The sequence below is a fragment of the Phocoena sinus genome, chromosome 15 (assembly GCF_008692025.1).
Source record: "Phocoena sinus isolate mPhoSin1 chromosome 15, mPhoSin1.pri, whole genome shotgun sequence".
NCBI lineage: Eukaryota > Metazoa > Chordata > Mammalia > Artiodactyla > Phocoenidae > Phocoena > Phocoena sinus.
In genome coordinates this window covers 65687287-65702768 of record NC_045777.1, presented here as the reverse complement: position 1 = coordinate 65702768, position 15482 = coordinate 65687287, and the positions used below count along the sequence as shown (strand labels likewise).

The 15482-nt window shown below is 47.1% G+C and overlaps 1 protein-coding gene across 4 annotated transcripts in view; it reads left to right on the top strand.

The window, feature by feature from the left end:
• Positions 1–3161: 3161 nt before the first annotated feature.
• Positions 3162–15482, top strand: part of PDILT (protein disulfide isomerase like, testis expressed) — a 45909-nt gene continuing 33588 nt past the window's right edge. The window contains exons 1-3 of one of the 4 annotated variants that reach the window (XM_032606931.1): positions 3162–3381; positions 4181–4424; positions 11998–12206. In XM_032606931.1, coding sequence (XP_032462822.1) covers positions 12005–12206 — 202 coding nt within the window. In that variant the 5' untranslated portion in view covers positions 3162–3381; positions 4181–4424; positions 11998–12004. Of the gene's footprint in view, positions 3386–4180; positions 4425–11997; positions 12207–15482 lie in introns of all 4 variants that reach the window. The other 3 variants (XM_032606932.1, XM_032606930.1, XM_032606933.1) reach the window with 3 other exon arrangements.

Genomic DNA, 15482 nt, shown 5'->3' with positions numbered 1-15482 from the left:
TGGTCGGAAGGGAATCCAAAGGGGCGTAACTCTCTCCCTGTGTGATTTGGGCTCAGGAATGTGAGACACACTAGGGATTGGGCAAGGGTGTCTAAGGCTCAAAGACTTGGTTGTAATTGTTTTTCTAAGGTTAAATGCTAACAGTTTAAATTTTAGGACTTGAGAAACTCCCAAGTCAAAATGTCCACATGTCTTGTAGCCCTGAGTCTCACTGGGGTGCCCAAGCGTGGACAGAATCTGACGCTCAAGATGGACCCTGGGACACAGTGAGCTTCACCCTTTCCAGCTGACTCCACACACCCAGCACATCATGGGCAAAGTTGAAGTACTCAGGCACTGGCTGTCTGCCCAGGCTGATGATTTCCCAGGTGGCCACAATCTTCTGAGGGACAGGTAGAGGCGGCAGCTGCCCATGAGACACACAGATACCCCAGGCATTTCTCAGAGCCTGGAGGACCAGTCCTCTTAGCCATATCACCAAAGAGGAGAGAGAGCATCGTCATGAATTCTGGGCTTCAGGGAGACTCTGAGGTTGGAGAGAAGCTTGTGGTCAGCCCTAGGGTGAGCACGGCACATATCGGCTTGTAGAGCGGAGTCCTGGGCTTTAGTCTGAGTTCCATGGTGTGATTTTGATCATTTCTCCTCCCTGGACATGAGGTCTAGCCCCTCCACCTCTACTGTCTGGGGATCTCTGTGGATCTGAGCGCAGGAACTCAGAGCCTGCTTCCCAAGGCTCAGTCCTTCAAAGCGAATCCCTCCAAAAGCCTTTGGCAAACCCTGAACTGGCCTGACAATGCGAAAGAGAACTCCAGGGCGGCACTCTCCAAAAGAAATGCGATGTGAACCACACGTACTCGTGTAATACACAATTCTCTAGTAGTTCCATTCAAAAAAGTAAAAAGAAACAGGTGAAATTCACTATAATACATTTTATTTAACTAGCTATATCCTATAATTTCAACATGTAATCAATATCAGAAATTATTAGAGAAATTACTTTACATTTTTTTTTGTTGTTGTTCTTAATTCTTTGAAATTCAATGTGCGTTTTACACTCACAGGCACACTGCAGTTTAGACCAGCCCCATTCAAGTGCTCAGGAGCTCCACGTGGCTAGTGGCTACTGTATTGGACAGAGAAGTTATAGTGCCCGGCTCTTCAGAGTGTGGCCTATGGACCAAGGACCTCAGCGGTCACCTGGGAGCAGGTTACAAAGGCAGAGCTTTAGACCCCACCCTCGACCTGTGGAATTAGAATCTGCATGTTAACAGGAACCCCAGGTGAGTCGAGCACGTTCAAGTTTGAGAAGCGAAGCAGCGGCCTCGGGACTGTGTCCCCAGTTTCTTTCTGCCAAGTTCCTCATGGTAATAATAATGATAGAATATGGGAGTAATAAATGCCATGGACTAAATGTCTGTGTCCCCCCCAGATTCGTATGTTAAATCCTAACCCCCAATGCAATAGTGTGAGGAGGCTGGACTGCTGGTGGGTGATTAGGTCATGAGGGTGGAGTCCTCATGAAAGAGACCCCAGAGAGCTCCCTGTTGCTTCTTCTTGCTGAGGATACAGCTCTGAACCAGGAAGCACGCCCTCATCAGACACCAGTCTGCCCACGGGGCCTTGATCTTGCACCTCCCAGCCTCTAGAACTGTGAGAAACAAATGTGGTTTAAACCACCCAGTATACGGTATTGTTGTTATAGCAGCCCAAACAGACGAAGACAATAATCAACAATAATAATGTGTCATGGTAACAGGAAAAGCAATAATAACTGTCATCTACTGAAGGCTTACTGTGTATTAAGCATTTGAAAAGTGCTTTATATTTCCTTAAATCCTCATAACAACTGTATGATGTGTTATATTCTCTATTTTATAGATAAAGTGAGGCTTGGAGGGGAAAAGTGACTTCCAGGTCTCACCTCCCAGAAAGCTAGACCCCAGCTTCTGCTGTGGCCACCAGCCCTACAACAGGGGTCGGCATGTGAGGCAGGACTTCCTTTCCCTCACCTCCCTCCCCAACCCCTCACCTCTCCTGAACTCTGCCCCAAGCCCTTTCTTCTGCCTTTCACTCCTGGATTCTGGGGGCCCCTTGACAGCAGATAATTAGAATCCCAGGCCTCCTTCCCAAGTGCACAATGCCATTTCAGGCCCTGTCCTCTTTAGGCTTAATCAGTAAAGGCCTCAGGGGCAGCTGACACCCCCTGCTGAAGGATTTCTCTCCACAGTGCCTTGTTCTTGAACCCAGGAGGTGAGAAGACTTCTAGGTTTTGCTTTAGCTGAATGCAGGCCTTAATGCCTGTAAATATTCGGGCTCCTGGGAACGCTGGTAAAGGCAATTTGCTGACTCAGTCTCCCTCGGGAACTTTGGCCCCAAACGCAGCCAAGAGAAGGCAGAGCCCGAAGCCAGCGGGGGACACGTGGCTTCAGCTGGTCAGCACACTTGAGCCAGCGGGCACGGCCCCGCCACCTGGGAGATAGTACTCCAGCCCCAGCGCCTGCTGGGTGTCCAGACCTAGGGGATATTTTCCCTGAAAATTCAGGTCATCATCTAATCCAAAAAGAGAACAGGAACTTTATTATATTGTAGCAGAAAGGAGACAACAGTGACAATAATATAAATCAAATCACGTCCCTTTTCTGCGCAGAACCCTCTAGAGACAGGAAGTAGATTGGCAGCTGCCTGGAGCAAATGGGCACAGGGATCTCTTTGTTGGAAATGTTCTAAATTTGGAGTGTGGTCAGAGCTGCACAACTCTGTAAACTTACTAAAAGAAATTAATAGGGATACAAATAACTGTACACTTGAAATGAGTGAATTTTTGGTACGTAAATTATACTTAAATAAAGCTACTAAAAGGAACAAAGTCTCCTCTGGCTCCTTGTGTCGCTCAAAGGCAAAGTCTGGAAAACAGCTCTCACCTGGCTCGCTGGGCTGCAGCCACAGTGGTCTCCCTGTGGCTTTGAAGTCCTGGCTTGGGGTGGGGTTGTTGGTAAAGTGCTTCTCTGAGAACAAAAACTGCACAAGTGACTTGTGGTGTTTGCCAGTATCTACGGTTAAAAATTCCCACCATGGCCAGTTTTGATTCCCACCAGTTTCAACTTATCAAAGTTTAACAACCGGCCTGCAAAGTTTCTGAATATTAAGAGGCTCTCAGGTGGCCCTTCAGGCCGGCTCCAGCCAGCACTGATTCAGGCCTTCTTGCGGGCTCCTCCGCCAGGACGCTCCATCCACATGGCTCACTGCCTTGCCACTCACAGGGCTCAGCTCATGGACCTTCAACCAACTGCCTCATCGAAAGTGGAACCCTCTCCCATCTGACACTTCCTGCCCGCCATTCTCTGCTTGACCTTCCTCCCCAGGATTTATCACTTTCTAACAGTCAGTATGTTTTCGTTTACTTTTTATAAATTTATTTTATTTATTTATTTTTGGCTGCGTGGGGTCTTCGCGTGGCTTTCTCCAGTTGCGGCGAGCGGGGGCTACTCTTCCTCGTGGTGCGCGGGCTTCTCATTGCAGTGGCTTCTCTTGTTGTGGAGCACGGGCTCTAGGCGTGCGGGCTCCAGTAGCTGTGGCTCGCGGGCTCTAGAGCACAGGCTCAGTAGTTGTGGTGCACGGGCTTAGTTGCTCCGCGGCATGTGGGATCTTCCCGGACTGGGGCTCGAACCCGTGTCCCCTGCATTGGCAGGTGGATTCTTAACCACTGTGTCACCAGGGAAGCCCTCAGTATATTTTAAAATATGTTTTTATTTTTTCCAGCGTTATTGAGTGACGGCTGACAGGTGCAATTGTACATACTTTAGGTGTACGCTGTGCTGGTTTGATACACGTGCACATGGTGTAAATGATTACTGGGACAGGGTTTCCTGCCTTACAGGTACTATGCTACTCACTTTGCATGTATCATCTCGTCTAACAATCCTCCTAGGTGTTGTATGCCATTTTACTGGTGAGGAAACTGAGCCTTAGAAAGCATAAGTGACATGCCTGAGACCACACAGCTGCTTAGGAACAGAGATGGCATCCAAATTCCAATCTGTAGGCCCCTTTGATGCCGCGCCCAGGACCCCATAGTGTGTTTTGTTTCTGGCCCTTCTTGTGATCTCCAGCCCTCCTCCCCCCACTCAGCATGGGCAGGGCAAGGCCCCCTCTTACTCAACAATGGCCTATTCTTCTCCAGGGCCAGAACCCTAGAACTCAGAACATTGCTGCTGAGGATGTTCTGACCTCGGTGTGTCCAGGAAGGGACTCCACTTCTGCCTCTGGATTTACACCCAGCTGCCTTCAGGTCCTGCTCTGGTCACAAAGGGAAGCCAGGAGCCTGCTCTTCAGGAGTGAACTTCCCTCCTCAAGGGCCACAGAGTGTGCTGCCCCGGGCCCTGCCTTGGCCCCAGTGGGCCTGAGAAAAACCAGGCTTCCTGCAGGTATGAGCTTGAGTGAAAATGGCAATTCTGACTGAAGGGCCCTGCCCTGGAAGCCTTTCTTCTGCCAAGAAGGTTATAAATTTAAGTGTGAATTTCAGCATAAATGGCTACACATTAGGATCACCAAGGGGGCTTAAAAAAAAAAAAAAAAAAAGATGCCCAGACTCACCCGACCCTAGATCAATGAAATTAAATCCAATGTGTTTTGAGTTCAAGTTCTTTTTAAGCGCCTGGGGAGATTGAAATGCACAATCATGATTGAGAACCACTGAAACAGACCATGGGGTTTGTGTGACAATTAAATTAGGTTATTTGTTCATTCATTAATTCGACATACATTGAGCTCCAGATCTGGGCCGGGCACCATTCTAGGAGGAGGGGAAACAGCCCTGAACAAAGGCTCTTATATTAAAAAGTTAGAGATATAAACAAGATGTACTCAGAAATAATAATACAAAATTTGAAGCAAGCAGGGGTAATGTGACTGACAGTGCTCAAAGCTGAGGTTGGGGAGACAGAGTGGCCTGGAGAGACCGCTCTGAGTTGCTGGTGTTTGTACCGGGACACTTCAGAAAAGGTAAGGGTAAGGGGTTCCAGGCAGAGGCAAAAGCCCTGAGGCAGGATGTGCTTGAGGAGAGGAAAGGAGACCAGCATGCCTGGTGCCCTGTGACTCGGGGGAGAGAATGGAGTGCCATCGTCAGAGGGGAAAAGGGCTATGGAGGCCAGAGCTGGCCAGAGAGAACAGACGCAGGGTTGGGTTGTCTGAGATGACAAGCCATGGACCTTTTAGTAAGACAGCAATGCGATCTGCATTACGTTTAAAAAGAAAACTGCTAACTGCTGTGTGAGGACTGGATTGGGGAAGCAAAGAGAGTAAGTAGAGGGATCAGAAAGGAGGCCACTGCTCCAGCTGGACGAGGGCCGGCGGTGCTGGGACAGGGGCCCTCTGTATGGAACGCTGGTGGAGACAGCACACACTCAGTGGTCAGTGTACTGGCTGGCAGGTAGGAAACTCCTCCGTGTTAGCTCTTCTTATTCTCAGTCTTATTAATAAAAGTCTCCCATCACAGCACTCCCCTGGAGTAGGTGGTGGGGGGAGGATGCTGGAATCTGTGGGACTGGGGCAGACGGTGCCTGAGGAGACACAGAGGGGCAGCAAGGGATGCCCGGCCAGAAGGGCAGGTACAGGGAGAACTGAGGTCCACGGGCCCAGAGAACAGAGGGGCCCAGGTGGGGCTGAGGGAACAGTGCCAGGGGTTGAGCCAGAATGTGGTCCAGAGTTTGACGGGAGCCCTGTGATGAGGTAGGATGGCGCTGTGGCCACAGTCAGTTTCAGGAGAGAGTGCAAGAGGGAGAGACAGAGACAGAGACGGAGACAGAGAGATTACTCTCCCTGCCACCCCGCATCTACAACCTGCTCCCAGAAAGGCAAATAGTTCACTTCTTTGCTCCCTTCAGTAAAATGTCAGCTTCTGAGTGAAGCTTTCTACGTGACCCTATTTAAAATGTCAATACCCCCCTCACCTTATCCCTTTCACATCTTCTCTGATTTACTTTTTCTCCTTAGCACTTACCAGCATGTGACATACTCGGTATTCTTTCTATCTCATTCACTTGTTCCCTCTTCTAGAATATAAGCTCCATGAATGCAAGAACTCTTGTCTATTTTGTTCACTTCTGTACCTAGAATGGTACTTAGCACACATGGAGACCTTAAAAAATATTTGATGAATGAACAAACAAACGAATGAGTGATTGAGTGGATGAATGAATGATCAGGAGTTGGGAAGACTGAAGTGGGCAGAGTCTGACGGTGGAGGGCTTTCTGCACAGCTCAAGGGGCTCGAGCTCCATCGCGTGAGACCTGGGGCTCTGAAAGCATTTCCAGCCAGCAGGAAACCTGGCTCTTCCCTCTCGGCGGGTCTCGCACTTCTCCCTCCCTGTGAATTGACCAGGAGTCCCTGGGAATCCTGTGTCAAAGACCTGTGAGGGGAGAGCATGGTAGGGCAGCCTCCACTGCCTCGGCTGCTCTCAGATGCTGGGTCACCCGCTGGGTTGGGGGGAGGGCACAGCAGCACAGGTCTCCTGAGTTGGAGATGAGACCACAGGCCCAGGCTTCCCGTCCCTCTGACAAGTGTTATCCAGATTTCTCAGAGAGGGTCTAACAACCTCAGGTCTTGAGGTTTCTTTCCGAAAGGCCTATTGGCACTTTTGCAAATCCCTCCTGCCCCTGCCAAACAAGAGATTCTGTGTGTCAAGGGGTTTGGAAGGGGTCGCCGATAGTCAGTTGCAGGAAGGTTCTGGGTGGCCCTCACTGCCTTACGTTTACATAACTGAGAAGTGGTTATTCTAGTGATTTTCTGTAAAATAAAATTAACTCTCTAGTACTTTGATGTCTCCATCTAGGCAAAGAACTTTTAGATGACACTTTCTTTTGCAAGTAAATGATTCAATGAACAAATGAACAGGTGCCAACTAGAGAATGGCACTCGCCACCCAGTTCCGCAAGAATTATGTCATTAGTCACTGCGGCGGCTGACCTTAAACGCACCCTGAAAGGAGTTCAGGGCAAAGATGAGGAATGAGGCCCTCTGTGGTCTGGGAAAACCGGCAGAACAGGCCTTCAGATAGTTAGATATTTTCAGGAGAAATTTTTATGGACACAATTTCTTGCATCTTCCCATACTTAGAAAAGCACTAAAACCAATAACTAGGGCTTTGGTTCCTTGCTGAGATGTGTGTTTGATTGTGTGTGCTCCTTCACCAAAATTACGTATATACTGACCTCCCCCCTTACACCTTCTGAGCAGTTTCTCAAGCCATCTGAGAGGCTGTCCCCCTAGGCTATAGTCCTCAACAAGACACTGAATAAGCTCAACTCACAGCTCTTACGCTGTGCCTTTTCTCCCAAGTCAACAAAGGTGAATTAATACTAGAAACAAAAGTTCCATCTAATAGTCATCACGCTGTACCAGACTTACCCAGGGCTAACGAGTGTCATGTTACCTGGTGGGCCATGGGGCTCAGCAGTAGTGAGCCCTTTGGCTGAAATGCAGATGTGAATCATATATATGCACCACTTGTCTTTCCAGAAAACCAGGCTCTCCACCGACTTCCTCCTTATCTCAACTCTCTCTGTATTGATTTTTTCTGACCATGTGGTTCTCAGCCTACAGGCTGCAGGACAGAATTACCTGGAAGGCTTAAGAGACATGACAATCAATGACAATACGTGGATCTCAATTGGATTCTGATTTAAACAAACTTAAAACTTATGAAATAATCAGGAGTTTACTGTCTGGATATTTGATGATATGGGAAATTGTAGTTAATTTTGTTAAGTGTGATAATGGTGTTGTGGTTATGTTTTACTATAAAATCTTCATCTTTTAGAGACTCATAATGAAATATTGATGGATGAAATAATATGATACCTGGGACTGGCTTCAAAAATAATCCAGGGCAGGGAGTCGATGGGAGTATAAAAGAAATAAGATTGGTGATGACAATAACAGAGGTTGAGTGATGAGCTACCTTGGGGGTATATTATACCATACCATTCTATTTTTGTGTATGTTCAAAATTTTCCAAATAGAAAGTTAAAAAAAAGAATCATCTGGAGAGCTTTTAAAACATACAGATATCTAGACCCCGCCTTGAGCAACTTTTTTTTAATAGATCTTTGTTAGAGTATAATTGCTTCACAGTACTGCGTTAGTTTCTGTTGTACAACAAAGTGAATCAGCCACATGCACACATACGTCCCCATACCCCCTCCCTCTTGCGCCTCCCTCCCACCCTCCCTATCCCACCCCTCTAGGTCATGGCAAAGCACGGAGCTGATCTCCCTGTGCTATGTGCTGCTCCCCACTAGCTATCTATTTTACATTCGGTAGTGTATATATGTCGCTGCTACTCTCACTTTGCCCCAGCCTCCCCCTCCCACCACGTGTCCTTAAGTCCATTCTCTATGTCTACATCTTTATTCCTGCCCTGCCCCTAGGTTCATCAGAACCATTTTTTGTTTTTAGATTCCATATATATGCGTTAGCATACGGTATTTGTTTTTCTCTTTCTGACTTACTTCACTCTGTAAGACAGACTCTAGGTCCATCCACCTCACTACAAATAACTCAATTTTGTTTCTTTTTATGGCTGAGTAATATTCCTTTGTATATATGTGCCACATCTTCTTTATCCATTCATCTGTCAGTGGACACTTAGGTTGCTTCCATGTCCTGGCTATTGTAAATAGAGCTGCAATGAACATTGTGGTACATGACTCTTTTTGAATTATGGTTTTCTAAGGGTATATGCCTATTAGTGGGATTGCTGGGTCATATGGTAATTCTATTTTTCACTTTTTAAGGAACCTCCATACTGTTCTCCATAGTGGCTGTATCAATTTACATTTCCACCAACAGTGCAGGAGGGTTCCCTTTTCACCACACCCTCTCCAGCATTTATTGTTACTAGATTTTTTGGTGATGGCCATTCTGATCAGTGTGATACCTCACTGTAGTCTTGATTTACATTTCTCTAATAATTAGCGATGTTGAGCGTCTTTTCATGTGCCTCTTGGCCATCTGTATGTCTTCTTTAATTTTGAATTAATAGTCTAGGGTGAGAGGAGCATCAGTATTGCCTTAAAATCTCCCCAGAGAATTTTAATGTGAATCCAAGTGAATACTAATAAAGCACAAGTTCCTTATGAACCCTCACAACTACTCTGGGATACAGGACTACTCACCCATCCTGCAGAGGGAGGTGCTGTGCTTTGATAGTGGACTTTGCAAATCTGAGGATCTGTGACCACTTCCAAAGTCCAGAATATGAGGTATGGGCACGAGGGCAGTGTGCTATTGTGATTCAGACCTGAGGGTAGCAAACTTTTCCTGCAGAGGGCCAGAGAGTAAATATTTTTGGCTTTGCTGGCCACATAGGGTCTCTGTTGCAACTACTTCACCCGGCGGCTGTGGTAAATGCAGCCCCAGGTGATAGCGACGGAACGGGCGTGGCTGTGATCCTCTAACACTGTATTTATAAGAAGAGGCAGCAGGCCATAGTTTGCGACCCCTGGTTTAGACCCATAGGCATGGGGCTCAGATATACCTGAGCTCAAGTCTCGCTCCTTCTTCTTGGATGGGTCCCCACCTTGTAAGGTGGGCATCCTAATTGGACCTACCTCCCAGACGTGCTGTGAGGGTTAATGAGATGATGAGTGTAAAGCTCAAATACTAGCTTACTACGTAGTGATTGATTTATTACTGTGGGCGGGCATGGGACTGGGGACTGGGTCTGCAGTGGTGCGCAAAAAGAGACAGGGCTGGGGTTTCAGCACAGAGAAGGGACAGAAGGTAGGACCCCTTTGTCAGGACCCCAGAAGCATCAAAGCTCTTGCCACTCCTCCCCATTCTCCTCCCTCCTGTTAGGAAGGCACACTTTTATCTCCTTTGGGGAAGGTAACTGTTCCTTCTGTCAACATGTTCTTCCAAACCTAGAGTCTATAGCATAAAACTTTGAGTAGTCAAAAACCCTTTTCTTTCTGAAAAGCCCAGTTCTTGCAACTGGAGCTCTGGCTTGCAAGTGTCTTGCCCCTGCTGAGTTTCAAAGGCCTGTTTTGCAGCCCTAAACCAATCGATTCTGTTCTCTCTTGCCAGCCTCGGTCCTCCCCTCTGAGACAGGATGTGATTGAATGGGGGATACCAGGGCTGGTGGTTGGGCGGAAGCCTCAGTTAGTGTCTCAAAACACTGTTCACTACATCAGTTTTGCAGGGGGACGCTAGAGAGGCAGTACGTTATTGTGGTGAAGGGTGTGGATTCTGTAGCTAGATTGCCTTGTTTAAAACCTGACTCTGTCACTTATTAGCTGTGTGGCCTTGGGCAAATCACTTAACCTCTACGTGCCTCATTTTATACTCACTAAATGGGGATTATAATAGTACCATACTTACCTTGTAGAGTTGTCGTAAGAGAGGTGATGACATGGAATGCATTAAAACAGCACCTGGTACATGACAAGTATGTTTAGTTACAGGTATTTATAAAATTTAGCACTTGAGAATTGGTCACAATTCTTTATATATTAGACCAAAAAATTACAATAGAAGATCTACTTTTAAGAAATCCTCAGATAGTGTGCCAAACATATTTCCCAGGGAAATATCAAGTATCTGTTCATTCATGTTCATTTTCCTATCATAAATGCCAGGTGCTAGGAATACAGCGCTCAACGAAGGAATTCAGGTCCTTATACGTTTAATCTGAACTTGCTATACGTCTTCTTATTTAAAACACTTGGGTAGTCTGTATGCTACACAGGAAAATGGCTCTATGCTTGTGGAGAACATGCAAAGATCTGTGACAGTGATCCTATGCTTTAAATTATTAGGGAAAACCTATGTTATCAGGGAGAGTGGAACTTACAGAGAGGCAGCTGCTGACCCAAACCATTCTAACAGATAAGAATTGTAAAAAAAGATAAATAAATAAAAAGAAAAAAGAAAAGAATGAGAACAAAAGAGGAAAGGAAATCATGTTATAGATCTAATATGTACTCTTATCAGAAGGTATCTGGGGTATATTTCATCTCATTGAGTAAGACAATCGGAACAATGAACAGTACACATACCTAATTCCATTTATGTTTACATATGTACATTCAAATATACATTCATATGGGCATTTTCAACATCAGTAAAGATTCATTCCAAACTGTTAAGAGTCACTTTCTCAGGGGTGGTGTTATGGGAGAAATTTTTATTTTTTACTTAACTTTTTTTATTGTATTGCTTGGAACTTTTACAAGTGTGCATTATGGTGATTACTTTTTTTTTTTTCGGTATGCGGGCCTCCCACCGTTGTGGCCTCTCCCGTTGCGGAGCACAGGCTCCGGACGCACAGGCTCAGCGGCCACGGCTCACGGGCCCAGCTGCTCCGCGGCATGTGGGATCTTCCCGGACCGGGGCACGAACCCACATCCCCTGCCTTGGCAGGCAGACTCTCAACCACTGCGCCACCAGGGAAGCCCCTATGGTGATTAGTTTTAAAAGAAATATTTACACTTGAGAAAATTTGCTCAAAAATCAAATGGGGTACACTGTCAAGTAGTGAGCTGCCCATCAACAGAGGTATTCAAGCAGGAGCTGGAGGAGCATGAAGCAGAGGCTGTGATAGGGATTGGACCAGTCATCTCTGAGACCCAGAGGCTCACCCTGGGATTCTGGACTGGGTTTCATATCCGAAAAATTCTCACCTAGTGTCCGGGGAGCCAGTGGGCTTGAGTGGCTGGCATGTGATTTGGCTTTCTGCTGCTGCAAGTGGGACCGTGCTCCTCTGAACTAACCCTGCGCCATTTCCGTGGGCCCTGAGGTTACCCTAACGCTTTGCCTCTCCTTTGCCAGCTTGCTTTGCTGAGCTGTGGGCACCGCTGGGGGGGGCAGTGGAACATGCTCAGGCCATGTTCTCCACATCAGGACTGACCTGGCAGGGAAGGAGATGGAGAGGGAGTGATGACATGGGGCCCCACCACCTGTGTTGATAAGGGTTCTTGTTCTTGTTCCTGCCCCTGCAGGACAGCAATGGAGCTGCTCTGGATGTCTCTGCTGCTAGTGGCCTCTTGTGTTGGAACTGTCCAGGGCTCACCAGAGGTGGACGTCAAGGAAGCCAGCATCAACGTGTCCCAGCCCTTGCACATCCTGGTGGAGAAAAACCTGATGGTGCTAACACCTGCCGGCCTGACCCAGATGCTGAATGAGACCCGCTTCTTGATGGTGCTCTTCCGTGAGTGTCCCTCACTCCTGGGCAGTGGGTGATGGGTGGGCTGAGACCTGCCCCCTTTCTCCTGGCAGCGAGAGGAGTTTTATTTATTTATTTATTTTACGTTTGGCTGCACTAGGTCTTCGTTGCTGTGCGCGGACTTTAGTTGCGGCAAGCAGGGTTACTCTTCGTTGCGGTGCGCGGGCTTCTCGTTGTGGTGGCTTCTCTTGTTGCAGAGCATGGGCTCTAGGCACGCGGGCTTCAGTCATTGTGGCACGTGGACTCAGTAGTAGTGGCTCGGGGGCTCTAGAGCACAGGCTCAGTAGTTGTGGCGCATGGGCTTAGTTGCTCCATGGCAGGTGGGATCTTCCCAGACCAGGGCTTGAACCCGTGTCCCCTGCACTGGCAGGCAGATTCTTAACCACGGTGCCACCAGGGAAGTCCCCAGAGGAGTTTTAAATATTGCTAAACACATGAGAACTCGTTTTAATAATAATTTTAAAAATAATGTATATAATGTCATCCTTAATCTACAGATGAGAATACTGAGGTCCAGGGAAATTAAGCAATTTGCAAGATACTACGTTGCCACTCTTGTCTTGATTTGTATCTGGCTCCTCTGTCCCACTGAAGGCAAGAAGCCAGGATTTACCCTCAGGTGTCTTTACCATTCTGAACCTCAGTTTTCTCCTCTGTAAAATGGGCGTGAACATAAGGGCCACACTGGATGATTGTGAAGACTAAATAAGATCGCGTGTTAAGTTGCTGGGACACAGTTATGGGCACGCTCTTGAGAAAGATTTTTAGATCATCACCTTTACTGTCTGAAGTTTGCATGCCCACGTTTATTCTTTAGGTTTTGCATCAGCCCGCATTTTGACAGAGAGAACAGACTTCTTTTTCCTGAGGCGTTGGCACAGACCTGTCTGTGCCTTGGGACAGAGTAGAAGGGGTTTTCCTAACAGTCACATAGTGAGCACTTACTGTGGGCCAGGCACTGTCCTTATAGCCCAGTAAATGTCATATCATCCTCACAATGACCCAGTATGGTGCCACTATTTGTCTCCCTATTTTGGGACATTTCACAATTGAAATTGAATTTACATCTGCTCTTGAAAAAACAAAAGTTCTGGAAGCACTGGCTTACATTCCTGCAATGTGACAGTTGGCTGGAGCTGAATAACGATTTCCCGTTTTGATCAGAAAACATACTTGTCAGTTTACCACATCCCTATCCAGCCAATCCCACACAGTCACACCCCTGCCTCACCCCTCTAGTATCTGAGTTTGTGTCCCCTGCCTGAAATTCAGGCCTCCCAGCTCCTTCCTCAATCTTTGTCTCTTCTCATTTGATACATTCTCTCCGAGTGATGCCCCTTCAGTGGGGGAGTCGGGTAAGTGACAGTATCAGCAGCTCAGTTACCATGGATCCCAGTGCTTCCTCAGCTGGCCTGTGCAGCTACTTCATAGCAACATAGAACAAAAACATTCTTTTTGTGCCCTTAACCTTGGTAGTTCACAGAAGGGAAAATCTAATTGGGTCATTTTGCCTCCATCCGATGTGGAGCATGGCTGTTGTGTAAAGTTCCATCAAAATAGTTCCAAGCCTCTGACTTCCATCCAGCTCAGGCTGTTAATGGTTTGTTTCCTTCAAAGTGTCAGGATGCATGCCTAATTTTACTTCAAGCCCATGGAGCAAGACCTAGGAGAGATCCAGTTTGGGCCATTTTCTTTACATGAGCCTGTGAGCAGGCCATGATTTCCACTTTGCTGAACTACTCCTCCAGCTGGTTCCCTGCATCCCTCCTCCACACCAAGACTTGGGCCACTACTCGAACATTTGTTTTATGATTCCTTTCTCAGAAGAATTGAGAACTCTGCAGCTGCTCTACCTGCTGTGGATTATGAGTTAATGGTTTGCACAGGTCAGACATCTAAGCCATCTTCTCTTTTTGGCTGCAGCCTTAAACCCTGAATCCTAGACCCTCAGTGGAGACATGGAAGGATTTAGAGCCACGTACTTTGCACAACACAGCACACATCGCGACACTCATTTACCCTTCCAGAATGGCACAGCAGGTCGCCAAGCCTGGATAACCTATCCTGTCCGTGTGAGAATGCAAGCTCTGCCCGTGACTACTCTGTTTATTTTTAATGAACTTATTTATTTGTTTTTATTTTTGGCTGTGTTGGGTTTTCGTTGCTGCGCGTGGGCTTTCTCTAGTTGCGGTGAGCGGGGGCTCCTCTTCATTGCGGGGCGTGGGCTTCTCTTGTTGTGGAGCAGGGCTCTAGGTGAGGGGCTTCAGTAGTTGTGGCTCGCAGGCTCTAGAGCGCAGGCTCAGTAGCTGTGGCACGTGGGCTTAGATGTTCCGTGGCATGTGTGATCTTCCCGGACCAGGGATCGAACCCATGTCTGCTGCATTGGCAGGCAGATTCTTAACCACTGTGCCACCAGGGAAGTCCTGACTACTGTGTTTTAATCAGGGCAGCAGGGCAAGTTCATGGCTCTTTGGGGTGTTAACTGTTGTCTTGTAACTTAGGGATTGGATTGACATCGAACCTGGGGCTACAAAGGAAGCTAATGCATTTTATATACTTTAATTGCACTTGATAACAACCAATTTTTGAATAGTTTAAATTTAAAGCCTTCCCATCAGCAGGTATTTCAAAGCGGTGAACACCAGCAGAGATGCTATCTAAAAGACCCTCAAACTCATTTCATTTGAATATTTGATGCCTTCAAATACACAGTTTAAATCAAAATGAATTCTCAAAAGCTGGCAGACCCTTTAAAGTCACCTCTGGAAAAACGAATGACTTGGGGCAAGCATTATAAAAGCTTTTTTTCCAGGAGTAAATGGCTTTTTACAAATAGGTCTTTCCAATATCGTCTCCAGGGAAATACTGCCCTGGTAACTCTCAAACCCTTAGCTGCTGCCCACTTTCTCATCTCTCCAAGGACCCCAGGCTCAAGAGCCAACACCCAGGGCGATCTTTGCTCTTGGATATCCCTCGCACATCTCAATGCCACGTGTGTCCAAAATAGACCTCAGCATCTTTGATTTGCTCCAACGGCAAGCTTCTTCTCACGTCCTGTGTCCTGTCTTGACTGACAGCACTGTTATCCACATAATGTCAAAGTCAGAAATCCAAGATCATTCTTAACTCCTTTGTACTCTCGTCTCTAATCGTCACCAGATCCTGTTGAAACCACTTCCTGAAGCCCTCCGCAATCACTATTTCTCCCCATCCCCCCGCCACGGCCTTAGTTCTGGCCTCACCATTCCCACCATGAACCAC